Genomic DNA, 26,931 nt, shown 5'->3' on the forward strand with positions numbered 1-26,931 from the left:
GACCAACATAATATTCAAATAATTACTGCTTGTTTTAAAGAAACAACGCAATATCAGATCTCGTTCCTTAAGTGTATACATATTTAATTATGAAAATTCAATACTAGCTGTGGAGCAACCTTCAGCTTGTGTATCAATTGACTCTTATATGTATTGGCCAAAGCGGCGCTATCGAACACTTATAGCAATTAAAGTCGTTATCTCTCAATGTAAGCAGAGAGTTTTTTCACGGAGTCTCGAGGGTATACTTATATATTTATAATGAAATGGTTTGATATCATTAGAGTCTCAAAAGGCATTTTTTCTCATCTCTCCGTCTCTTTGTAGAAGAGTCTCTCAGAGAGAGAGAGAGAGAGAGAGAGAGAGAGAGAGAGAGAGAGAGAGAGAGAGAGAGATTCTTTTTCAATTCATGACAACTATAAGGGACTAATCATAATGTCGGAACTATTATCTTATTGAGTTATTGTGATATAACATTTTCCACACAAACAAAAGAAACCGTTCATTTTTCATTCATGAATGTGCTGCACCCGTACAGATAATGGTTCTTGTAAATCCGTGCTCATTATATTTAGACTTTGATTTTTTTTTCTTTTTAAAAATGTTTCTTTGTGTTTTGGTGAGGAAAGTTTTTTTTTTTTTAAATGGGAACGGGGTTATAGGTTAACAATGTTTCGTTAATCTTAACTTGATTGGGTATATAAAATAGCAGCGGTGATGTTTACCTGATGTGATCTAGACATGAATTTCATGTCTCGGGTACATAGCAACGGAGAATGCATTTCGGTACCCCGTACAGTACATTCTAAATCCTACGGGAATCTCTACATATCCCGTTCGTCTTATTAGTCCAAATAAACTACTGAAGGTTTTAATAAACAGCTTCACGCGAGAATATATCCGCGACTCCAGTCATTAATCAAACTCTAAAATCAGAATACAATTGATCCGACAGGAATCTGAGGCTCTGACCGATCCGTGCATGCACACTGCAGCATCCTCAACACTGCGGCGTTGGATGTAATCAAGAGTTCAGATTATTATAAATTGAGGACCCAACTTATCGCGCTGATGCGGTCTATGCGAAAATGATGTGAGGAAATCGTTTCTTAATTGTAATTGATCTTGTACTGGTGTATACCAAACTCGCAAATCAGCTCTCCATTCCAAGTGTTCACTGGTATCTTTTCGTGTGACGGAGCCGCGATACCAGAGCTGGCTAGCTTATAGCGCGCTGGCAGAGTTGAGTCTTACTGTTTGTAAACCTTTTGTTTTTCAAATTAAATTCCGTACTTTTTCCAAGATTTTGAATTATTGTGACGGATTAGTGACGTATTCGGAAACAACCTGGTATGTCTAAATCTTTTATGATTATCATTATAATAATAATTTTTATTTTATTTTTAATCGCCCATCAAGCTCATTCAAGATTTGGAACTTGAGATAATATCCTCTGTATCATGGGGCGAATAAGATGATTTCATTTTATTCCGCAATTGCTTTTAAACAGCTTGATGGTGCCTCTGTCTCCGGGCTTGATATTAACTTTACCTCATATTTTCATTATACTAAAAATTAAGAAAATATTCATCACTTCACCACCGGGGTGGATTGGGTTTAAGTGCGGAGATATGTTTCCCGTAATTATCCTGTTCGCCATGCTTGTTAATGAAATTGACAATTCAATTAACAAATTCTGATATCCAACTAAGAAACGAATTAACTTATGGACTTGTTCAAGAGCGCAGGCGGCTTTGAAAAAACTCAGCTTAGTAGGGAGGAGATTCTCTCTCTCTCTCTCTCTCTCTCTCTCTCTCTCTCTCTCTCTCTCTCTCTCTCTCTCTCTCTCTCTCTCTCTCTCTCTCTCTCTCTCAGTGTAAAGCTAAATGCAAGACAATATAGCAAATGCCAGGCCGTATGTAATGTACTTTTTAATACCGTTTATCACACACAATTGCACAGCAATTTTAAAGAGGGAACCGTGATACAATTTTGTGACCAGTATTCCCATAAGACATCCTATTTCGAAAATTAAAAAGCACTTCTGAAATCCAAATTTGATATGAGTGGAGTGTTTCCGGTTTTGTTGAACTGATATTTATGGGAAAGACACAAACATTACATAGTAGAAATGATTTATGTAAAAAAAAAATGAATTCATAATAGAATGAATTTAACGTCCTATTTTCGGTCCTTGAATGCAAGTGACTTTTTTTCTCACTCATAAAGGGTGGAATATTTAGTGATCATGGCGTGTGTATAAGCCATATTGAAGGTAAATTTCATTAGATTTGGTTGTGATTGTACAGACACTGTTTTTCTCATGATTAACTTTAAACCACCACCCGGCCACCCCATCCGCCATCCCACCCCCCTCCACACACACACACACACCTACCCACCCACTCAAACAATATAATACCATCAGTTTATTAGAAATTTACTTTATCATATAAAATCAATAATTAATTAGTGTAGATTAAAAGCGAAATTAATCTTGGACATGTAATACCATATTAAATAATTGCTAATATTAGCAACAATTATTAGCTCGCAAAAAAAAAAAAAAACGAGTGAAAAAGTACAAAATGAATAAAACGATGCATTGTACATTGTACTTGTTTGAAATCAGAATAATGTCATTAAAGAGTAATGTGTTTCGTTTAACCTGATGCATTTCCTTTAACACACATCTAACATGCACATCAGTTAGTACAGATGTACATGTACCTTACTTCAAATAAACAGGAGTATCCTTGGCCTACAAAATTTTATTTTTGCAATGCTCAATATACAATTCGCAAATAAACACAAAGAACATACATGTAGTACATGTGAAAAAGTAACCTCCCATAATTGCTAAAAACAAGGTATGTTTGCAGTAATACAACTGGTGTGGGTGGGTGGGTTTGCGTAAAAATAGCTCAGACTTGCTCGTTGTAGCTCAAAAAAATTGGGCGCACTAAAAAACTGCGCTATAGAAATAACATGTGACGTTGCTAGCTTGTTGCCTAACAATAGAAAAATATGCACACTTTACGAAAATGACGTGAAATATAGTAATATTAGGAAAAAACCTAAATGTTGTTTTAAATCTTATCACAGCGACATATAGCTTTTAAAATTATGTACGTCCCAGACATGCATTAGACCTTTAGCCTTAACTTTGACCTTGAACTTTTACTTACAAAACCCTGACCTTGACATTCTTATTTGGAATATGACCTTTAACATTGCTTGTGACCTTAAGCTTTAACTCTAAAAGTAGGTCATTGGACCTACTTTTTGAAAGTAAAAAATAACACTACAATAAAAGGTCTGTTACATACAATAGATGGTTTCTCATTATCATCAGGGGATTTTTTTCCATTCTGAGTAATCGTTGTCCGTAAGGGAGGTTCTATTGCAAGCAGGTGTTTCTATTTACATAATATGAAGTTAAATCTAGATGTACATGTATTGTCCAAGAGTAGTAGAATATTGAAAGAAGTTTTGATTATTTAAAGTAGCAAACAGAAAAAAAAAACCCAACGAAACAGAGAAACTAAAAATGCAATGACAATCTCAGTCATTTAATGTGCAGTTTTCATGAACAATTGCCTGCATGTTCAATAAAAACGACAAAAAGAGAAACAAATCAACATTTCATGCCAAAAAAAAAAAATAGAGCGCTGCAAGCATGTTTCAATAAAAGCGAATTAGAAAAAGGGCTAGCTAGCTACATTTATTTGTGTGTTTTAAAATATTATGTTTTTCATGTGCTTTGATGCCAGGAACGAAACACACGAGTACATGGTCCGTGTATGAAATATTGTGAATGCAAAGTAAATATAACGACCATTAATATCATTACAGCATTTTGACACTTTATATTTTGTTTGATTTGTTCTCGTTTTGCATACAAATATGTGTGCGAAACGGGAATTTGTATAATAATCAACTTATAGACTTTAGATTTAATTTAATTAATACCTTTTGAAATGATGTTTTCAAATACATTTTATTATTTATTAAATATCAATATAATCATTCAATTTTTTATTTCCTATCAATACAACAACTTTTAATTATATAGCATCGTCAGAAACCCTGACCTGTGGGACGGGGTGGGGGTGGGACAGGGGTCTGTGGTCCATGAAAGATCATTATTTCCTGAAAAAGGGGCGAATATACATGTAGGGGGTTTAAGGTCTGTCAGTTGTACATAAACGTAAAAAATAAGTTTGATATTAAATCTAAAATTCAGGTTGAGAGTATCTTTTTAAATATTCGGCGCATGGTGAAAATTCAATAAGCAACCGTTAATTTTCAAAATAGTTCAATCCCTACATGAATGCGCGGATCCAGAAATTGTTTCCAGAGGGAGGAGTCCGACGGTTATTTGAGTTTGCCCCGGGGGGGAGGGGGGTGTCCAAGGCATATATTTGGTAATTTTATAATGTGATTTAAATAAATTTGAATTTCTTATTTCTTTTCTTTTTTTTTTTTGGGGGGGGGGGGGGGTCTTTACTTCTTAAATCCTCTCTAGATCCGGGCATTTCATGAACATTTTGATAGTACTTGTTTCCCCTCTCCGACCCTCCACCCCCACTTCTACCTGAACGTGGGTTGTCACAGACCAAAGACATACAACTTGCAAATACTGTAGTTTCATTAATATTCAAGGGTATCAATTTTCGTGGATAAAGTTTCAAGCATACGTAAATTCATGGCCAATGACCCTATCAATGCAAAATATTAGTAGAAATTGCAGTTCAAAGAATATTTAATTTCAAGGATAAACTTAACAACGAAATCAACGAAAATTGGTATTCAACGAATATTGATGAAACCACTGTAGTTGCATTGTCCCTTTCCTTGTTTGTTTAGTATAACTATAGAACTGGTATCTTTGCAATCGGGTAAAATAATGGATTGAAATTATATTACTCTGTCAATTAAGAATTGTTTGTGGACCTACCGTTATGTGTAGTTAAGATTGTGACGAATGGAATTAAAGATCTTATAATATTAGAGCAGAGCGGAGTTTGATTAATAATCTTAATGTTCAATGATTCTTTATCTTGATATACATGTATATTTTTTTCGTTAAAATCAATTACTAGTACTCAAATATAAGTTAACGTGTGAAAAAATCCAATCCCGCGACAAAGATGTTCAAACCATGTTAACGATCTTTCCTCCTAAACGTCAATTCAAAATTTATGCAGATCCAGATTTCCGTTAAACAAAAGCTTAGGATGATCGACTTTTCATTTATTTTTTCATGCATCACTATATAGCACGCGGGCTCCCCACTTTGTCAATATCAATCAAAATCTATTGCTTCATGTCACCCTGCATCTTGAATATGTCCTTCTACATCTTCGGTCGAGCGCAGATTTTTTAAAGATTTTTTTTATCCTCCTTAAAATCAGAGAGAGAGAGAGAGAGAGAGAGAGAGAGAGTTTTATCCTCTTTAAAATGAGAGAGAGAGAGAGAGAGAGAGAGAGAGAGAGAGAGAGAGAGAGAGAGAGAGAGAGCTAAATGAATTGCCTGAGTCAGGGGCTTCCGATCCCAAGAAAACCACCAGACCCATAGTTTTTTTTTAAATACAATTCGACACCCCCCCCCCCCCCCTTCGAGCAAAAAACAACCCCAAAAATACAAAACAAACAAAAAAACCAACGGAAAACAATTAATCCGCCCCCAAAATAATTAACTATTCACATGAACTTAAATCAAAGTCCTCTAGCTAAAGCCCGGCTAGAATGCCAGACTGATATATAGCCTTGACTTTGTATAGGTTTTCCTGAAAATTGATCACATGTAATCTACTACTACAATTGATGCACTGTTCAGCAAAGGGGTGAAAACAGCAGACATACAATCTAATAAATTAATCAATATCGCGTTTCATGTACATGCGGCTAAGTGGGGAAAAATGTCCCAGACAGGTCAACCGTTTAGTCATTTAAGAACAAAATTCTTATCGTACATCAGAGGACAAATACACAGTCATCGTATGTGCATTCAAGTATGGGGACAGTCAATATTGAGTTAGCTGTAACAATACTAAGCTAGTACTAAAAACATACGGGTACTTGAAGTTAATTAAGAACGCGTCAAGTTTAAAGACTTTCATAGCTTTTATTTAATTTATCGTCTAAATAAAAACCACTAATTTATCAGCGTCGAACAAAGTATGTTTGTATAATCACCTTTACACAACATTTCTGGCTAAATATTAACTTTTTCGCTTCCATTACACATTGAAATTCGACATGAATGCAGTCGACAGTTCACAACTCTTTCTGGGATTAACTCAGTGATATATCTTCTTTTTATTTCAGGCGAATAAAAAATAAATCTGATTATCCCGAAACCAATTAATATCTTAAATTGGAACCGGAAGTTTGTGACAGCCGATCGTATTCCTGTTTACGACAACCGACAAGCGATCGTATTCCGGACGATGTGATACTGATCCAGCGAGCGGAAGAGAGAGCGCTTAGTATTTAACCGCTGGTGCTTGCTCGAGCACACAACAATCTCTTCTAAGCTGGAGACAGACTGTGAGCGAAGAAGCCGATGTGATTTCCGATATTTCTAACACCAAATACTTCCAGGATAACAAACCCAGAGGAAATTGATAACTCCCGACTTCTGAAATTGAAAACCTTATTAATGTTAGGAACATATCCAGCTAGAATGTTCCGCGAGAGATTTAGCAGTAAACTTCCAAAAAACGACAGAAAAATGAAAATCATAATTTGAAAGTCAGCACCAAGTGATTTTGACACATGATTAGCAATAAATCATTAGTTTTATTTTTAACGAAAGGATATTGTCATTTTGGCAACATTTTTTGATTTCCAGAAAGAGGGATATATATACATTCTTGGAGGAGAGCATTTTATCATTTTTGGTTTGGAGAGTGCTAAATTAACTCGACGTTAGAGATGGAGTTTATGACTGAAAACGAATATATCAGACAATATTTTGCAATGTTAGAAGCGGAATGTAAAGCCCGGGTTTTATCCCAACCTGCACCGGCCGATGGTAAGTACAAAGGTTTCTTTGTATACTCCTTATCATGTCACCAAATCATCAGTATTTAAGGAGGCTGTATGGTTAGCAAACCAACCATCAGATCAACCTTAAGGAGTCTGGATGGTTAGCAAATCAACCATCAGTTCTACCTTAAGAAGGGTGTATGATTAGCAAATCAACCATCAGATTAACCTTAAGAAGGGCGTATGATTAGCAAATTAACCATCGGGTCTACATTAAAGTTTAAATTATGAATTTTTACTTGTCTTAAACTAGATTGTACCTTAGGGAGGTTGTTTGGTCATCAAATTAACCATGAGGTCTACCTTAAAGTTTTAAATTATGATTTTTTTCTTGTCTATAACTATTAGATTCAGAAAAAATCAAATACATTATTTAAGCCCTTAAAGTTTGAATATTTTCCTACATTTTTATACAAAGCTTTTCTTCTAAAGAAGATTAATATAGTCTAAAAATGTAAACTACTATTCAGCCTTCTTTTTAAAATTGTTGGACCGCTTTGTTCATTATTAAGGTATTAAAACCTCTTGTGAACATATATATTGTATATATGAAAATATTATAATTGTTTATCGTTCCTTTACAAGTTTACAATATAATTTCTTAAATCTAGAAAAAAAAGATCATTACTGATTTTTTTCGGTTTAATTTATGGGTACATGTACAATGCTCGAAACATGACCTTTAGCCTTCAAAACTCTTCATACAGTCAGAGATGTAATGATAATTCTGAACTTCTGATCTTTTCAATTGAAAAATCTACGTGATTTTGTTTGACAACTGAGATCTGTTATGTTTCTGAAAATCCCCAAACAGATGATAGATTTTTAAAGTTTGGCGAATTATAAGTACTGACAAGTATAAAATATCGTATAATTTCGGAGCAGGTTCTGTATGATATTGCTAAAAGTATAAGGATATGAGGCTTTGGAACATGTACATATCATACATCCTTCTGGTAATGAGACCGAATGGTGAATATATTAGCCATCAGATATACCTTAAAATCTAAAGAGGTGATTTCTTTAGCCATAAACTTTTCTATTAAAAAGTAAAATTAAAAAAAAATCAAATATTTTATGTTTGAAATTTGAATATTTTTCTAGAGAGAGAGAGAGAGAGAGAGAGAGAGAGAGAGAGAGAGAGAGAGAGAGAGAGAGAGAGAGAGAGAGAGAGAGAGAGAGAGCTCCTTCTCAAGGAGATAGATAAAGTCTAAAAATGGCCATGACCATCCAGCCCTCTTGAGAACGATTTCCACAATATATATCATCAGCTGTCCATAAAGAGAGGAACAACTAAAATTATTACGACATTTAACCGTTAACATAGCTTTCCTTCTGGAGATCAATTTACCAACGAACATATTTTTTAATAACTACTGGACAAAAAGCAAGCTTTCGAGACCATTGATATTTTTTTTTCTCCATTTGTTGTACATTTCGTCGTCCATCAAAACGGTTTTAAAAAAAAATCTCCCACTCTCTGCTTCAGATAGAAATGTGAAATTTTTGGACGCAAAAGTTCATGCTTTAAATACTAGTAGCATTATTTTCAAACTTTTACGGATTATCAAGTTGCTAGAATATGACATGTCATCGTTCAATTTCGGTTTCTTTCATAGTCGTCTGAGGGTTCGATTTCAGAATACAGCGATATCTTGGAATGACCTGGATTTACATAAAAACGCATTTCGACAGAATGCATACGATTTCAATTAAGATACTAGTAAATGAATATTAAAATATACAAGCAATGTGCAGCTTGAACGAATTTGGTTTTCAATACTTTTGAATATTATGTCATTTTCTAACATGGATGAAGAGATTTATTGATGGACTTGGATAGAACGTGTTGGTCGATAATTAATTAATAAAAATAAACTACCTTCTTTATTATGACACTCGGATCAAATCCTTTCGCTGCGGCTTTAGGAGAGGAAGTGAAATCTCCTTCCGCCGCGAATCTAAGCGGAAGTGAAACCCGCAACTTGTGTGGAAGTAAAACCTCCCTTTAGTACTTGCTGTATGCACGCAATAATTATTATATTTTCCAGATTGATAGAATAAAGTAAATTAAAAATCTGCATGATAAAGTATTTATATTAAAATATCGTGTCGTCTTGTGTATAAATGTCGTGTCGTCTTGTGTATAAATAAACCTATACATGTACATGCAGTCTGACACAGGCATTTGAAAAGTGTACATGTACACGTATGTCCGAAATCTGATACGGTTTACATTGTTTCAGCGAATTTCATCTCATTCTAAGTCGTATTCTGGAAATAGAGGCACACGTTAATTGAAATCGGATATTGACTGCTCTCGGTGTATGTACAAATGCTCCCAATATTTTGACCCGACCTGTTTCTTATTTGTAATCTGTTCCGACCTCTAGCTAGTAGAATTAACAAAAGAATCCGCACTATTTGAACTGTTTAACATTTCTTTCTCATTATCTTAATATATAAAGTGGGTTGTGTTGGATACCGCCATGTCGTTTTGATCCTGGTAAAAATAATAATTATATCTATCAAATGGGCATTGGATACGATCCCCAGAATTTTTTATATATCAAGCGCGGCAGTATCAGGTTGCTAAATCCTGCGACTTATAACTCTGTTTGAAACAATTTATGAAATTAATGATTTACAGAAGTAATCTAGGGTGCTATTTCTCAAGAGGAGGCAGAAAAGGGTGAAAGACATTCCATCTTCTTTTCTTTGAGGGACGATACACATGTACATGCATATTGATTTTCACATTTATGAAGCTGGGGGGGGGGGGGGGGGGGGAGGGGGGTGGTCAACAAATTACCCATCAGATCTACCTTAAGGTCAGACGACACGTACCTTGATCAGTTTGTATCTCCTCATAATAAAGAGTTCCGATCAAAATATTAATCCGGTTTTTCACCGAAATGGGTTTCAAAAATTATATTTGCAAGTAGAATAGTAAATCAATTACAATTCCTAGAAAAGGTTATATAAAATTGAGGAACGTGTCGTCTGACCTTAAACTTTTAAAGATATTACAACTGTGGTCATAAACAGCTTATAAACTCTAACTCAGCAAAAAAAACAACAACAGTTTTTTCGAAGGGGGGGGGGGGTTATAATTTGAGCGGTTTCAAATATCGTTATACAGAGCTCTTCGTCAAAAGGAGGTATATTTAGCCTTTAAATGGCCACAGCCATGCAGCAATCTTACATCTTTGAAATAAACAAAGTAAATGACTTCAAACGCGATTTTTGACAGGCCCGGTCACCATATGTTCAAGGTAAGTTTATTCATACCCCACGTATGCATGACTTTCAAATAGTTCACGTGTTTTCCGTTTTGCGTTCCAAGCGAAATGAAAAAAAAAAATTAGACAAAAAACTCACCTGGCAAGTCCACAGTAACTAATAGAGTTACTTTGAGAGGAATTCTCCGGGGGGTAAAAAACTAGTTCATAAAGAAAGAATTCCCCTTTCTTGTTCACTGATAAAGCTATTATTTCAGAATTTCTTAATTGTCCGCATCTAACTTTAATGGTTCAAGGAGAGAACGTATTCTGTAACAACAACAGATTGGACATATTCCTGGAATGAAAAGAGGTCTAAGGGCCCCTTTTTATGTTTTCTGAAATAAATAAAAAATACCATCATGATTTTTTTTTCTTTAAATAAGCTTTTAATGCAATGATGCTTGAATCGCCGGATCTGAACGAGCAATTTACTGGGTTTTTGAATCTTCAACAAGGTCAAAATGAGTGGCCCAATTATTGCGGTATAAAGAACATCTGGTCAAGATTCTTTTGGTTTGGTTTTTTTTTTAATTGTATTGAAGTTTTCACTCTCTTATTTCTTATGTTGGGTCTTGACCTTATGAATGGGAGTTAATTTATTTTTATCTGTGCACTGATGAAATCTAACAACACCCCCCCCCCCCCCTTCACCAGGCAGAAACACTTTTTTCGTCGTTTCCGATTACTCAACAAAATATAGTTTCAAAAAACGAATTTAATACGGTTTACTGGAGGGTCTGGATTCTTTCACGTTTGAAATATAAATAAAGAAGAGGTAAAGAAGTAAAAGAGATAGGCGGCCCATCACAAAGAACTCTTTTAAAACATGAAACACAAACCATGTGTGTTCCCTGCACTTTAAGATCAGCATCATATCAACTCAGTGACAAGATGCGCTTCTAGGTTTTTTTTTCAACAAACTTTTTTTTACCGTTAGTAAATTATCTATATATAAATATTTTTTTTTTGTCAATATGAATCTTGCTTTGAAAGTTTTCAGCCTACAAGGTAATATTAACAACCAACTCCCAGTTAACCCTCTTTCCTCTGCCCATCCCCCAAAACCTTTCCCCCCATTCTTCCCCACCCCCCCAAAAAAATAAATAATAAAACAAAACAAAGCAACAACTAACCCACCCACCCCCCACCACCACCACCACCTCAACACAAGCAACAGTTTAAAAAAAAAATAAAATTGATTTCAAAGAATTAAAAACAATCTTAAACTGTTATAGGTAATTTTAAATTATATGAGTTTTAAAGAACATGCTATCTTCTCTTTCACTGTAAGCGATTTTCTGCAGTAGTCCTGCTCCCTCTTTATAACATTTTTTTTTTTGTAATTTCATCACCAGCAGTCGATGAGCGCTTTATAACAGTGGCTGATCGCTTCACTTTTAATCGGATTAGGCGCTGACAGCATCTGGTAAATTAACATAACTTTTTCTTTTAATTTCTCGCTAGTTCTCAGTTAATCCCCTATTGTGCCCGTACCAGCTGTGGTTAGTTTGCCATCAAAGGACGAGGATAAGGTATATAACAGAAGAAGGATGGAATACACGCGCTGCTCTTCGTGTTTTTTTTTCTTCCGATTTTATGAAAGTCACAGCTGTGTTTAGGTAAATAGTTGGAGACTCTCTGGTTCAGCGTGACCCAACGTTATCTGATCGTGGTCCAAACAACTTCAAGGTCCCTAGGCGTCAGAACCGGGGGGGGGGGGGGGGGGGCTAAGGGGGCTTTTTTGCAAAGTTATTCCTAACCGTAACCAAAAACTTTTTTTTTTTTTGCTTGTCAAGATTTTTGATAAGTCTACCACCTACTTTCAATTTGCTTCCGATGCCACTGAGGTAAAATATATTTACATGTCACTGGCGTCGGAAGCAAATTGAAAGTGGGGGGCTAGACTAATCCTCAGAAATATTGAGAAAAAAAGTAATTCCCAAAATCATGGAAATCCTAATCCGGGGGGGGGGGGGGGGATATGCCTATACTTCCATAAAAAAAAAACTTCTTTACCAACAAACTTTTTTTCCCAAAATCACGAAATTCCTAATCCGTGGGGGGAGGGGGGGGGGACTAATATGCTTCTGAATCCAACTTCTCAATGCATGTGTACCTGCTTCAAAGACAAAGACGTAGCGATACACTGTAGTTCTATTCTGTTTGATTGGATGACCCTTTTGCAAAAGTGCATTTGTAGTGCATTTTTTAATATTATGAAAAACTTTGATTTCCCACCATTTTCAATATCTGGATCTTTTTTCCCGGTAATTAGAGCTGGAACATTTTGCTATTTTGAAAGAAAGGTCAATTTTGGTCAAATTTTGCCATGTTTTAAAGCAATATCAGCGAAATGTCTCCAAAAAATGCACTTGCAGCAATTCATATCATATATTTATATATTTAGCTTTAACTTTATTCGTCGAATTCTTCTTTGTCTGGAGATAGAAAATTATTATAAATGATATCGATAAGCTAGCCTCCTCAACTCAAAATTATAGTTCAACAGTAAACAATAGGATTATTTTCCTTGCTTATTCATGAGCACATTAATTTTTACGTTGAATTATTTTCGCGCGTCATCAACAACTTTCGTATGGCTTGATCACAGTCTAATTTTCAGGTCACATGGTATTAGTAAACGACTAAAATCATTTCCGTTAACAACGCAAAGTCATTAATGAAATCGGGACCTTGCAATCTCCTTAATGCATCTGTCTTCTCTGCAAATCGAATCTTTATTAGAAAGTGACCTATTTGCACTCTCTGTTGGGTAGAGTATCGTCTCTTCCCATATTGGTCATAGATCAACTGAGGACAACACTGAACATGGATGAGCCTACCTTGATTAATGTATATTGCAATACGCAATTATATTAGAAAATCTGTAATAAAGTCTTTCTTATTGACTATACAATGAAATAACGATAAATCTTTTAAAACGCTTTTAAGGGTACTTTATATTGTAATTATGTCTTCAAATGCATGTAATTAAGGTATCAAAATTTACGTACACCTGTATAATTATATGTTGCAAAAGATAATTACGTACATATACACATTTTATTAATTTAGCATTCAAAACTTAGTCATTTTTTTCTAAATCCAGCATTTGTTCCTTGTCACTGAAGCATTTGTAAGGAAGTTGTTACTTATAAATACCCTTACTTCTTACATTTATGTGTAGTAAAACATTTGATGGCACTACATTTGTTGTAATTATCCCATTTCTTGTAAAAAACAAAAAACAAAAAACGAATTCGATATCGTACATCTTGTTTAACCATGGTTCGTATGAAACGAATACATCACAACAGAGTTAATCGTGTACAGACAATTAAACGTTAAAAAGACTTGATTGTATACTAGGTTTGTTGGTGTGTTTGGCAAATTCATTCTAAATTGATTTAGCCAACCAAAAAAAAAAATAATAGTTATATTCTCTTGAAATAGAAAAATTAATCTACCAATTTCTCTGCCAATAAAATTTGCGTGCTCTCAAATTGTGTCGTTTGCACTGCATTGGCCAAAAACTAGTGCGTCATTTGGACAGAATTGGTCCAATAGCAGTACAATGAAAATGAATAAAAATTTAATTAATCAACCAGTTATTTTTATTGAAAAGCATGCAACAAGAAGATTTATGATCTGCATTAATAGAATATACAATTCATTGAATATAGCATTATGCAGTCTACAGCATAGCGCACATAGAATATACATTGAGTGTAGTATGTGCAGTCTACAGCATAGCGCACCTGCTAACCTCCTCAATCCCCATTGTTGTCTAGTTTCTTCAGCCATTCTTTTTGGTTGGTTCCGTATAATTGTTTACAGCATAAAAACACACTCGACCTTCTTAACCCCCCTTTCTTTCCAGATGGGGGACCCACGCTGTGGTGAATTCTGAAGTAATTGCCCGCTCTGTTTTCCTCCCGTGGAGTCAAAATTTACAACACATCAGTATTCTATTACGAGCGATGAAAAAATGGTGGAATTTTAAAGGCAACCAATTTTCCGTTTAAAAAATCGGTCGGAATGTAAATCTTCTTTGCATTTTCCTTATATATCATTCTCAGTTTCGACTGAAGTTATTTTCTGATAACCTATTACAATTTTTATGTTTCTAAAGTAATCGAATGATTAAGAGATGATTAAATTCTTTTTCCCTAACATTTTTGAAAACTTAGGCGGTCCAGTGTTCCCATTTTTTTTTAAAATCCAGTTTAAACCCGAGGACATTTTTATTGCAGTTATGTAATATACCAGATATACATGTGTCATATCAAACATAGACCAAGTATTCAAGATTTCTTTCAGAAAATTCCGTAATTGAGGTTTTTAGTATAAGATTAAAGAAAAGTAAATGATGCCAACAAACTTTCCTTGTTTCATTGAACGAATTCCTTCACATTCGTAAAAACATGGTATTTTTTTGTACAATTGATCTTGTATATTTTCAACTGATATTGTTTTTATTCCTTTGCCTGCGGAAACAGATTCCAACCATTTTTTCTGTACTGAAAGCTTAGATTTTCATATATTTTGAAATTCTATCTCTCGTGAACGACCAGCTATAACATAACATAAATTATGCCCAATTGCTCCGAAACATTAAAAAACTGTGATTGAGAAAAAAATAAAATTTAGATAACCCACCCTTTTTCAATCAGCAAGCTAAGATACAGCACACCTTTGCACGTAGTAATTAAAAAAAATTACATGCATATAAAACCCAAGGTTTTACTTTTCTACATTGCAAAATAAATCATGAAAAAAAATCCCAAAATTTTCCATAAATCTTTTTTATAATGAATTTTAAATTTAATTCATATTTTTAAGCAATGACATACATGAATTTTTTTTACAAGATCTTTTAATATTATCTTTTACTTATTAACGATTCCTTATCATTAGTCGTGAACTCATTGAAAATTAGGAATTCTTAATTAGTAAAAGACAATATAATGAGAGAACTAAATTGAATTTTTAAAAGGGGAGGATGGTTGTGGCCATTTCAGACTAAAATAACCTCCTTGAAAAGAAAAGTTTTGTGTACAGGTAAAAATTAAAATTTTAAAGTTAAATTATTTGACTGCTCTGGTTTTTTTTTTTTTTTTGGCTGAATAAAAATTCAAGACTTAAAAAATCGTGTCTAAAATTTTAAGGTATATCTGATGGGTAATTATTTTGGTGACTTTGCAGCCTTCTTTTTTAAATGAATTCGCTATGTTCCGGTATTTGCCATCAACCACATTTTTACATTGATAGATATTCTGATCACTTCCTGGTTCTCGTTCGTACAGGGAAGTCTTACTGCACCCCCAAACTCGACCATTTCATGGGATGCTGGAATTACACGGAAGCAGGAACCAGGGCCACCATACCCTGTCCGGAAATACCTGGTTTTGACTTTTTTCGTGAGTTATTATTCAGATTTTTTTTTTTCAAAATAAAACTATTCAATAAACATTTACTAAAATCATACATATATACATAAATTTTATCTATTATTAAGATTAAACCATTGATATGAGTATATTGAACATTTTTCGGAAATTGGCAGCTCAAGAGAAGCAGATCAACCCTCCCCCACCCACCCCATGCGCACACACACACAAAGACATAAAGATGCCACGATTGATTTTATTTTAAAAATCGTCATTTCAACCTTTAATGATTTTTAGTGAATTAGTGAACCACACAGACAACTTTAACTTTTTTAACCAAAATTTTCTTTTTTATAAAGGGAAATTTACAATTATTTTCATAATTTCAAAGCTCTTAAATATTTTTTTTCGACCTCACTCCGATATTTTTTTTTACAAATCGCTGCTCTCTCTTATACCTTTTTATACCTTAACTCACACTTAAACTGACAATTTTGATTTAGTCAGATAATTTCATATTCTTCAAACTCAACAAAGTGGTTTTTTTTTAAACAATCGTCTTTTCTCTATACTCGCTCTTGAATTACCATGCATTTCACAATTTTTTTTTTTTTTACATTTATTTCATGTTTGGCTTGTCTGCATGCTAAATCGAAGGAACAAAAAGCACGAAAGAATATCAACGTTTTTCTACAACATTATTTTTACAATTTTTTTTTTTATGTGATCTACTTGTAAAAGAAGTATTCATCCGCGTTAGGAAAAAAAAACATGCAATGAATACCAAAAATGAAAATAAATTAAACCTCACAAAGAATTATTCACTAAGTTCCTCGGTCGTAAATCATTGCTAACAAGAGATATTATGTTAGAGGATGTCAATAAACGCAATTTATGCGGAAAAACGTTACAAAATGTTTAGTGTATTCACTAAATCAATTACGGTTTTCTATATCCGTATAATTCGCGTTGTTTTCTATATGGCGTGCCAATGCGAGTTTCAAGCACATAGAACATATAGAAAATAAAAGCGCAGAGAGACCGTCCATTATAATACATGATAGGATCTCTTTCAGTGAGCGAAATTGAGCAATTCACTCAAAAAGTTGTAAAACGCTAATAAAACATGAATGGAAACATAACACGAGATTCGAGATACAAAAGATTCCGACGCATGCATGCATTTCCCGCCTCTATCTAGTAGCAGCAATAGGGAATGGGGGGAACTAGTCGACACGTTTATCTTCTGTTTATTAGATAAACTGACGGCCTCTTATTCTATCGCTCATCTGTTTGTCGTCTGTAATCTGATTTGATTGTCAACTGAATCCTGTTCTAACCGTGATCTCTCCATTCCGTCGAACTTTTTTTTTTTTTTACTTTTCTAAAATTTTTCTGTTAGAAAATTCACCTTGAAAACACAAAGATTAGATAAAATACAAAATTACATTATGATTAATCCAATTAGGACTGGTTTCCTGAATGTTAATTTCAGAAATCATTGTCGTATTTTTTTTTCAGAATTGTACGGTACAAAATTTCGTTTATTGCTGTTCACCATTGGGACCCCTTTCTTGGTCGTGGTTTAAAAAAAAAAAAACTTTTAGCTTAAATTAAATCAACTACCTGTATATAAGAAGGCTAAATATATACAAGTAGAGGCATTCACTTTGATGATGTTACTGGCTATATATATGTGTATCTTAATTCTTATGCAAAAGACGATTGAAAACACCGTGACCTTCAGTCGAATACCAAGGATGCTTTACCAAGTTTGGTCAAAAGTGGTTCTGTGACTAGGCAAAGAGAAAATCTCTTATCTGGCTAATGTTTTGCTGGCCTAACTTTTGGATTAATCAATTTTAATTTGTAAAATTAAGCTCTTTAACTTGTTTATAACTCACCGAATCACAACCAGATTTTGGTTGCCTATTTAAAATGCCTAACTTGAGCATTGTAAATATTAGAATATGAAAAATGATTTTGGAATAAAATCGTGACCATGTCCTTTTAACACTAAATAATATCAAGCCATTTCTATAAGACAATATTTACAATGCTCAAGTTAGGCATTTTAAATAGGCAACCAAAATATGAGTGTGATTCGGTGAGTTATAAACAAGTTAAAGAGCTTAATTTTCGTTGCTATGTAAACAAAAGAGTTTACATTTTGAATGCTGAAGTGAAAATTCCAGTTTTACCTAACATGAATGTGTTAAACGTTAGAAATTGTTTATTCATGCTTAAATTGAATAAGAAGATAGACAAATCAGCTTGGGAAAGTGTTTTTACGAGTATATTGAGCCTATTTAAACAAAAACAGGGCTTGAGCCTTGTTTACATGACAAAGAATTGTGAGCCATGTATCTTGCTTATAAATCTACGACTGACTCTCAAATCTCATTTGATCATTAGAAATGCATTCCTAAACTATCGTAAACAATAAAAACAGAAAAGTAGAATTTGACAAAAATCGTGACCATGCCCTTTAAACAGCAATGTATTGATAATTTTTTTAATATGTTTTAATTGTTTTGCAGCCGGGTTTTTACGCTTGTGTCAATTCAGTTTTCATGTTCTTGTATTAACAGAGAACGCCACCTTTGACTGTCGGGAAAACGGCACGTGGAACGTAAATCCAGCGACGGGGCGGGAATATGCAGATTACTCCGCGTGCCTGAACTTCGAAAACGCTATCAAGGTACTAGGTGACTGTAGATACATGTAATTGAAATCCCAGAAAAGTTTAAGGTGGATGGGTCGTCTTATAAGGGACCTAACTCCCATAGGAATAGATAAAACAGGTAAAGGTGCCTGTGGATGTGTCTTCTGAAAAGGGAGCAAACTCTAAATTGGAATAAATGAAACATTTTTTGGTAAATAAGATTTCTAATTAGCGAGCTTAGTTTTAATAAATGAAACAGGTTAATTAAGCTGAAGGGGTCTTCTGATAAAGAAGCTTACTCCCAATGGAATACTTTTCAAAACAGGTTAAGGTTAATGTGTCTTCAAATAATTGAGTTAATTCCCATTGCAATACTTGAAAGTAGAACTTTTTATTGAAATGCCAAGGAAAATTTATAATTAAAAGGTGCTTCATGTTAAATTTTTTTCTGCAAAATATACTCGTCTGATAATACATGCATAGCATTTACAAAAAAATATTGAAATTCTTTTGTCTAGAAAATATTGCTAGTTTTAGCCCGAACATATGTTTATTACAAGTAATTCGTATAATTGCAACGACTTACGTCTCGGTCCATTCCGACAAGCGGTATATATTCTAGTATATAGTATCGAAAACAGATCTAGACTTAAAGCTTTTCAGTTAACAATATATTGAAAAAGAAAACTGAGCTTGCTATCTATCTATTTATCATATTCATTTCTTTTTTCATGCAGGAAATGGACAAAGACGTAATTCACATCTACGTCACCATAGCGCTGTTCTGTCTTTCATTCGTCATGATCTCCATATCGCTTGTCATATTTTTCAAATTCAGGTACGTGCACCGAAATTTAATAATTATGCTGACACTGCGATCTGCATGAAAAAATGTCTGTGTTGGCTTCTGATGCACGTTCTAAATCTTTGAAGAATGCACACAAAAAAGAACCAAACGGTTGTAAAAATTTCAAATTTAATTGTACAAATCTATCATTCCTACCAAAATACCTTCGCAAACTAAAAATAAAGCTTTTAAAGCTAAAGGCAAAATGAATCTGAAATACACTAGTATGCAAACTTTCATATTTTTGTCGGTTATCTTCATTTGTCTTAAATCTGATTCGTAGGAATGAAAAATTATTTTGTAAAAAAAAAAAAAAAATCTAAACAAAATATAAAACTTTCACAAATATATTTTTAACAGAACCAGATGTATACATCTTGGTTTTGAGTCATTGCAACTATAATGATATTCCGGATTTTCCTTCAGACAACTTCGATGTGACAGAATCACCATCCACAAAAACCTGTTCATTTCCTACCTGTTGACCGACTTATTTTACCTGGTGTACCTGTCGGTCATTCATTTTGCGGAAGACGTCGTTCTACACAACCCGGTGAGTTTATGCCTTCTTTGGTCAACGCTATGCACTTCTTGGGACAGCACGGTTACATGTAACAACAAAGATTTACATTGAACTGTATAAGCAGTTATTCTAAGTTTTCAGCATGTATCTAATATATATAGATGTTCAGCGAAGGCGTGGTTCTTCTAATATTTCCGCGGGGGGAGGGGCCCTTCTTTCAAAAATGGATGAGGTCTACTTTTTGTGATTTTACTGCTTGCTTTAGTGCGTCTGAAATTCACATGGTAGGAGACGGGGACAGGACATTGTGACCCGCCCCCTCCGCCCCGCGATTACATTAAAAAGATAAATCTGAGCATGATCCGTGTCAACAATCGTCAGCAAACTAAAAAGATATGATATATCTTTTTAAATATTATGATGTGTGTGTGCAGTTCATATGATGTATTACTCTCAGATAATATGTTTTAAAAATCACCATTTATTCATGTCTGTTGCAATTGTCTTTACAAAAAGCATGCATTTCAGCTCTCTCATGCTTCTTCCTTCGATCACCCTTCAATGATCCCAACCACACTGTGTTAATCTCTATAAGACAGACACGCATTTTGACAGGAATCGGGCAAAGAAACATCATAGAACAAAAAAAAAACAGTAACTAAATGAATGTCTTTATCTCTTCAAGGTTGATCTCTTGTTGTGCTTGTATCCAAGATCCTAGAGAAATTGCTCTACTTAGCAGAAGCAGCTTATTTTTTCTGTGCATATTTGATAACTGATTAAGAATGCTTCTAGATTGAGTTCAGTCTGGTGCTCTCTCTCTCTCTCTCTCTCTCTCTCTCTCTCTCTCTCTCTCTCTCTCTCTCTCTCTCATGCCCGTCTGAGAAACGAATTGGTTTTTACCACAATGGCAAAAGAGAAAGACAAATCATTAAAAAGTAACTAAATATTCCATGAAATGACGATTTTTACTCAATAACATTGCGTTAATCCCTGTAGAGTATTAACTTACTATTTTCATATGTTGTAACAAAATGACATTTTCTGGATAAGACCATAGCCCATGTGTAATGATTGACTAATTAGTAATCCAAAGTTTGCACTATCTCATTAAACAGGCCAATAAATTTCTGTCTCCACATGTTTTTTTTTTTGTACTTTTTTTTAAAATATATATAAGGATTTCGTTTATTTGATGGAGAATGATCTATTCCACAGGACTGGTGTCAATTTCTTCACGTCATCACACAATACGCGATCGTCTGCAACTTTGCCTGGATGTTCTGCGAGGGACTATATCTCCACACGGTGATGATGAGCGCATTCACTTCCGGAAAGTCTGTCATTATCGCATGTCTCATAATTGGTTGGGGTAAGCGGAATCATATTTTGATAGTTCTGCCAATCACTGATGTTGGTGTACTGTTGAATGTATGATACAATTCTATGCAATTCGATAATTGGCAAGTTCAACATCCTACATTATATTGCAGAAATGTAGAACATGTTTTGCACGTTGCGTACTGTTGCAATTGATGCAATTTTCTCTTTATCTGTCCACAATCATATGATCTTATCACTATTATCAGGTCACCATTGAGCAAAGTGCACGTGAATTGTATTCTTCATTCGCAGTACTCACAATTTTAATGTCATTTTCATCCCGCTGGAGAGCGTTGTAATTAATTCAAAAAAAGACCTAGTTTACAGATTTACTTTTGATTTTTTTTTTAAACAAATGATGTATTATGACCAGAAAGTTCATTTAAGTCAGGGTTGTATGGGACATTTGCCGATATTCATGTGAATTAAGTATATTATAATTAAAATACTTTCACAGTTTTAGAATTTCAGATATAGAACAAAAATATCTTTTTGGAAAGTTAAAAATTTTAAAATCCCAAGCGGGATTCAAACTCATGACTTACAGATTCATAGTGAACCCTCTAAATCCACTGCTCTACGCTGTTTGGTAATGACTTTGAGAAACAAACTATTTATGAAATTACACTTGATTTATTTTGATTATTTCGATAAATAGCACGTCACGACAGGGAAATGTCCCATACCACCTTAATTTCAGATGGATCTTACGACAAGACCTCGCATCCTCCTTGAGTTTACCCCTTTCTGTGTTTATATTTTGCAGGAGTTCCGGTTCCGTTAACAATTATCTACGGTGCGGTCAGAGCATCACTGAAGGACAATATCATAGCGTATGTTATCTCACATTAACTTTACAGTATGCGGGGATACAAATCCTTTCTTTAATACAAAAAGGAATGGGGTGATTTTTGTGTGACGTGTATGTGTCAAAATCTTTTAAACTTATTATTTGTAGCCTCCTACTCAATGTCTTGGCCATTTACGATAAGTACCCCCCCCCTCCCCACCGATATTGCTTCTTGCATTGTGAAATTATCTCTATGATTTGCCATCTGAACGATATGTATACGTGTTTTTGGTGGGGGGTTTTATCCATGCATATTAAATTCCACTTGAACATGTACACGTTCATATGGATATTCGAAATCAATGATTTTTCTATGAAAATAAACTCAGGTGACCGTTAAGGCCCATGGGCATTTTGCCATGATTTGTATCCTTTCGATTTGCTGTAAAACAATTATAAATAATAAGTTGAATGTCATTCTCCTATTGTGTATGATGAATGAACCCAAAACCACTAAATCCGTGTAATTCACAACTCCCACCAAATTCCCTATGGATAGTCGCAATATTGCGCTATATGTAATATAGAAGTAATATATTAAATGTGAAATGAATTGCATGCCACACGATGTTGTAATATCTTGCACAATAAATTGAATTAATTTGATTTGTCTCCTTCCACCCTTTGCCATCAGGTGTTGGAGCAGCGAGAGCAGTTTTCTGTGGATAATGTACGCCCCCGTGGTCCTATCCATGGCGGTAAGTAAAGGGATTCAATGTCTAAGTGTATCCCTTCTTGTCAACATTTGTATAGTTAATTAACATCATGCCCCAGGACCATTAAACTTAGGCGAGCTAACTTTTGATCTCAGTCTCACTTTTACAAAAGAAAATTAATAAATAGTGGAAAATTGATACTGAGATTAAAGAAGTGAACTCGTCTAAGTTTTATGGCCCCGGGGCCAGGGCCTTTTGATGTTTTTCACAACAATAATGTTACACTTACAAAATATTAAAAAAAAGTTTATGTATGCTACAAAAAGAATCACTGCAGTTTTAGATACAGTCATGTTGTGTCATAGAAATTGCAGTTCGGATTGTTATACGATGTCATATCATACAAGGCGACGATGTTATATATACAAGGCGACTGTTGAAATTATATAAGGGAAACATTTGACTTTTTGAAATTTTGACTTTTTAGATAAACGTTGTGTTTGTCGTGAACATAATGAGGCTGCTCATCACAAAACTCAGACAGATACCGGAAGTCGCCCAGACCAGGTAAATATCAGAATACACCGTGCACAGTATTATGTTTATTCCTCATGTTTTCCAACTTTCCTTAAAGAGGCTTTATGATCGTGGTCATTTTATAACTGTATTTATCTCCTCGAGAAGAAGAGCTATGTATGAAGATATTATTGGAGAATATGAAAAATTATCAAGTTTTATTACTGTATACAGGAAAATATTTTCGCCCCTTTCGCCCTCGTTGTCAGCGGGCGAATGTTAAGAATGGGCGATTGCCAGTATCTCAGATTAATTTTCTTTAAACACACCAATATCTGGGCGAATTCAAGACGGGGTGAAACCGTTTGCAAATGAAGAAGGGCGAAAATAACACGGGGTGAAAATAACCCTGTGTACAGTACATTGCATTTTTCTTTACTTAATTATAGTTTGATTTTTACTGGCTATTACTCTAAGTGTATATTATGATCTCTCGAAGTTTGTTAGATATTCTTTGATATTTGAGATACATGAACAATGTAAAGACATTTTGTAAAGACTTTGTCAGCTACCGAAACACACCACAAGTAAGACGAAATAAAAATTATCTCCCAAATTAAATTTGCTATCGTAATTTTTCATGGAGTTGAACTCATAACTTGATTGTTAAAAATGTTTCATTTAACGTTGTTGAACTAACGCGCGATATCTCATCTTAAACACTGCAATAATCTAAAAAAAAACTGACAAACAAATAGTTCAATCATTGTCAGGGAAACACCTGTTCAAAAATGACGACCATTACTTTAATACATTTTACGAGTTGGCAATTAATTGAAGCCATTAATGAGACCTTAACGGGTTATCGATCCAAACAATTGCCGTTCTGTCCCATTAAGATGAAAATTCCTGGTTATTGTCTTCATATTCCGCATGCCTTAAGGAGATACTAATGTCTTTTTACAATGCGGGGAAATTGCTGAAATTACTCCGCGGTGATTAGATGTCAGAAAGAAGGGTAAATATTCCGTTTTTAGGGGGAGACATTACACTACAAGTATTTACTATCATATAAAAAAGTTATTATCCTGGATTCTGGTAATATCTATAAGGAGCATATTACTTCGGGCTCTATCAATTCGGTGTTTAAATGTGGGACCTTCAACTTTGAACGGCTTTTGTTTTTATTAATGGGTTTTTTATGCCCGTTTATACTTAAAAAAAACCTCTAGTTTTATCTCTTATGGTTATTGTAATAGCATTGTTTGTTAATGTTACTTTTATTAGCTTATTGTTTATTATTTGGGTTTTTTCTTCAAGTTATTGTTTTAGCCAAGCCCGTTGGTGATATTCGACCATTTTGCATCTTCGACTGTTAAAAACAAATTTAAAAGTTTCGAACAAACATTGTACATGTAACATTTTAAGAGTAAATCTTAAACTATTTGAAGCACCCTGTAGCCTCAGATGATTGAATTCCAGTGTCTTAACTTCGTAATTGACGACACACTGATTTGAAAATTCAGTTCTCGTGCCTCCTTTTTGAGGATCGTTTTAATTTGCACACAGTTTCATCTCTATCCACAGGAAGGCCGTCCGAGCTACGGCCATTTTGATTCCTCTGCTCGGCCTACAGTTTCTCATATTCATCAAGCGCCCAGAGGACAAAGATTCGACATTGTCGACAATATACCAATATGTATTGGCGATATTTGTTCCTTTACAGGTAATAATAAACGCAGTGTAGATTGTGGTTAAGTTAATAATATTCATTGCAATGATTCAGAGAGGTAACGAGTGAGTAATATGAGAGGGAATGTTTGGAGAAACGCACTGCATGCACACAGCATGTAAAAATAAAATAAAAATTGTTTTGAAACACGGTAAAATGCTTTTAATAGCTTAATAAAATAATAATAAAAACTGGTATTCTCGGAATTGTGTGTGAGGTTTTACAATATTAAGATTCCTAGAATGATTTTTTTTAATTGATTAGCGTTTAAAAACTTATTCAATCTTTAATTATTTTGGTTTCTTGTTTTTCTCTTTTCTGTAATAGAGTAAAACATTGTACAAGTTCAGTGTGTGTGTGATTTTGTTTTACTTTTTGTTTCCACCATGACCTGGTTTTCTTTTTACTTTCAGGGTGCTTTTGTATCCATAATGTACTGTTTTTGCAATGGAGAGGTGCGTAAGTTAAAGAACTCGTATCAACTCTCGACCATAAGTTCGTTTCGAATGAGCCGATTATTGTCAAAACGCGCAGGTGAATAAATGTTTATTCACACACAAGAACGTGATGTCGTGGTTAAGCGTGTCTCTCACATTGATCTATTAACTCATAAGCACATGGTTTGTTTTTGAATATTGTAATATCCACTCCTCGTTATACTAATCAAATTTGTTGACGTCATCACTACGTAATGTTTTTCCACGATTTGTATTGGACATCCTATATTTAATCCGCGTTAAAGAAGTGCTTTCATTTTGTATGTCACAGTAGGAATGGTGAAGCGTTGTATTGATTTGATTATTGCGGTGAAGGTTACTATTGTTGTTGTTATATTTGTGAAGTGTCCATATTTGCTGCCGAGTAAAATTGGAATACAACCATATCAACATTGCACGGACGTTTTGCATGCATTTTTGTAGACTAGAGAGTTAAATATCGTTTGGTGGTGTTGAAATGTTTGCTGCACTGAAATTTAAGAGAAAAAAGTAATAATTAAAAAATTCAGGTCATATCAACCATTATGATATGAAGAATTGAGAATCGTTTTACAATAATTTATTTTACCTGTAATTCAAATACATTTATTCTAAGTCATTTTACGCATAGTTTTGAAGTTTTGGTTATCGATTTTTATTGCTCTAATTTCTAGGTTCTTTCACTACTAAAACGAAAATGGAATCAACATAACGCCATGTTACCGGGGAAACGTAAGCGCGCGCAGTCTACTTCAGCCACACAATACACGATTGTTGACCCAATGTCACAGGTGCAGACGTCTGTGACGTAAATCTTCTGACGTCAGTCTGACATTCTGCAGAAGGCATTAGTGCTGAGAAACTGTTATTATACATCTTCTTGTTTGTGTTTCACCGTTCTCTGTCTACAGAAAAAAAACTCGATTTAACCAATTTGAAACCAGATCTGCGTTTATATCACTTTGTGTTCTCTGTTTATTGACACTAACATAGATTGTTTAGCACTTTTGGAAATATATACGTCCAAGCTTCGCCGTCTCTATCTTTCCGCAAGCGAATGAATACGCGGCTTCAAGTCGAAGTTTTGGCCTCAAATGTATATACTTTTCTTCAAAGAAATTGATCTGAGGACAGAGTTAAGTGGGTTTTTAAAAATGTTGGAAGCACATACGTTTAGATTTGTACAATATGTCTGGCTGTGACGATGAATGATCTTGCCTGGTGAAAATTTAAACTATAGCTGGATTTGGGAGATTCTGATGCTTTGTAATGCATACGTGATTCAATAGCATGTCTACATTACGACTGTGTGTCCATTACTTACATGTACATGTACCTTGCTACACACAACGCAGAGGGCCTGATAGAAAATCCCGATGAACGCTACATCTCGCAAATAAGTAAACGTACTTTTTGCATGTACGAGATTTTAAAACGACAGTCGAAAGGATGAAATATATAATTTCTTATCATGTCCAATGAAGAATGTATTACAAATATTTGCATCATGATCGCCATTCTTGTTCGTATAATTTTGATGTTTTTGATTTATTG

General features: G+C 34.3%; 1 protein-coding gene across 3 annotated transcripts; it reads left to right on the forward strand.

Annotated features, from left to right (window-relative positions):
- Positions 1 to 1,046: 1,046 nt before the first annotated feature.
- Positions 1,047 to 26,931, forward strand: LOC128163075 (calcitonin gene-related peptide type 1 receptor-like). 3 transcript variants are annotated; one of them, XM_052826546.1, is made up of 13 exons: positions 1,047 to 1,350; positions 6,333 to 7,041; positions 15,646 to 15,759; positions 18,321 to 18,430; positions 19,132 to 19,232; positions 19,668 to 19,794; positions 20,983 to 21,136; positions 21,914 to 21,980; positions 22,632 to 22,695; positions 23,141 to 23,220; positions 24,739 to 24,895; positions 25,315 to 25,435; positions 26,052 to 26,931. In XM_052826546.1, exons 2-13 carry the CDS (start codon positions 6,942 to 6,944, stop codon positions 26,087 to 26,089), a joined length of 1,233 nt encoding a protein of 410 aa, XP_052682506.1. In that variant the 5' UTR covers positions 1,047 to 1,350; positions 6,333 to 6,941; the 3' UTR covers positions 26,090 to 26,931. The 3 variants fall into 3 exon arrangements, with proteins under 3 accessions (XP_052682506.1, XP_052682504.1, XP_052682505.1); XM_052826544.1 differs by having other exon boundaries at positions 1,048 to 1,350; positions 25,315 to 25,356; XM_052826545.1 differs by having other exon boundaries at positions 1,048 to 1,350; positions 24,757 to 24,895; positions 25,315 to 25,356.

Source organism: Crassostrea angulata, chromosome 9 (genome assembly GCF_025612915.1).
Source record: "Crassostrea angulata isolate pt1a10 chromosome 9, ASM2561291v2, whole genome shotgun sequence".
Taxonomy (NCBI): Eukaryota; Metazoa; Mollusca; class Bivalvia; order Ostreida; family Ostreidae; genus Magallana; species Magallana angulata.

Excerpts from the sequence above, each read along its gene's own strand:
- LOC128163075 (XM_052826544.1), top strand. The coding sequence starts at position 6,942 with ATGGAGTTTATGACTGAAAACGAATATATCAGACAATATTTTGCAATG. Across the intron at positions 19,233-19,667 it reads GTCATATTTTTCAAATTCAG|ACAACTTCGATGTGACAGAA; the intron begins GTACGTGCACCG and ends ATTTTCCTTCAG. Across the intron at positions 21,981-22,631 it reads CTGAAGGACAATATCATAGC|GTGTTGGAGCAGCGAGAGCA; the intron begins GTATGTTATCTC and ends CTTTGCCATCAG.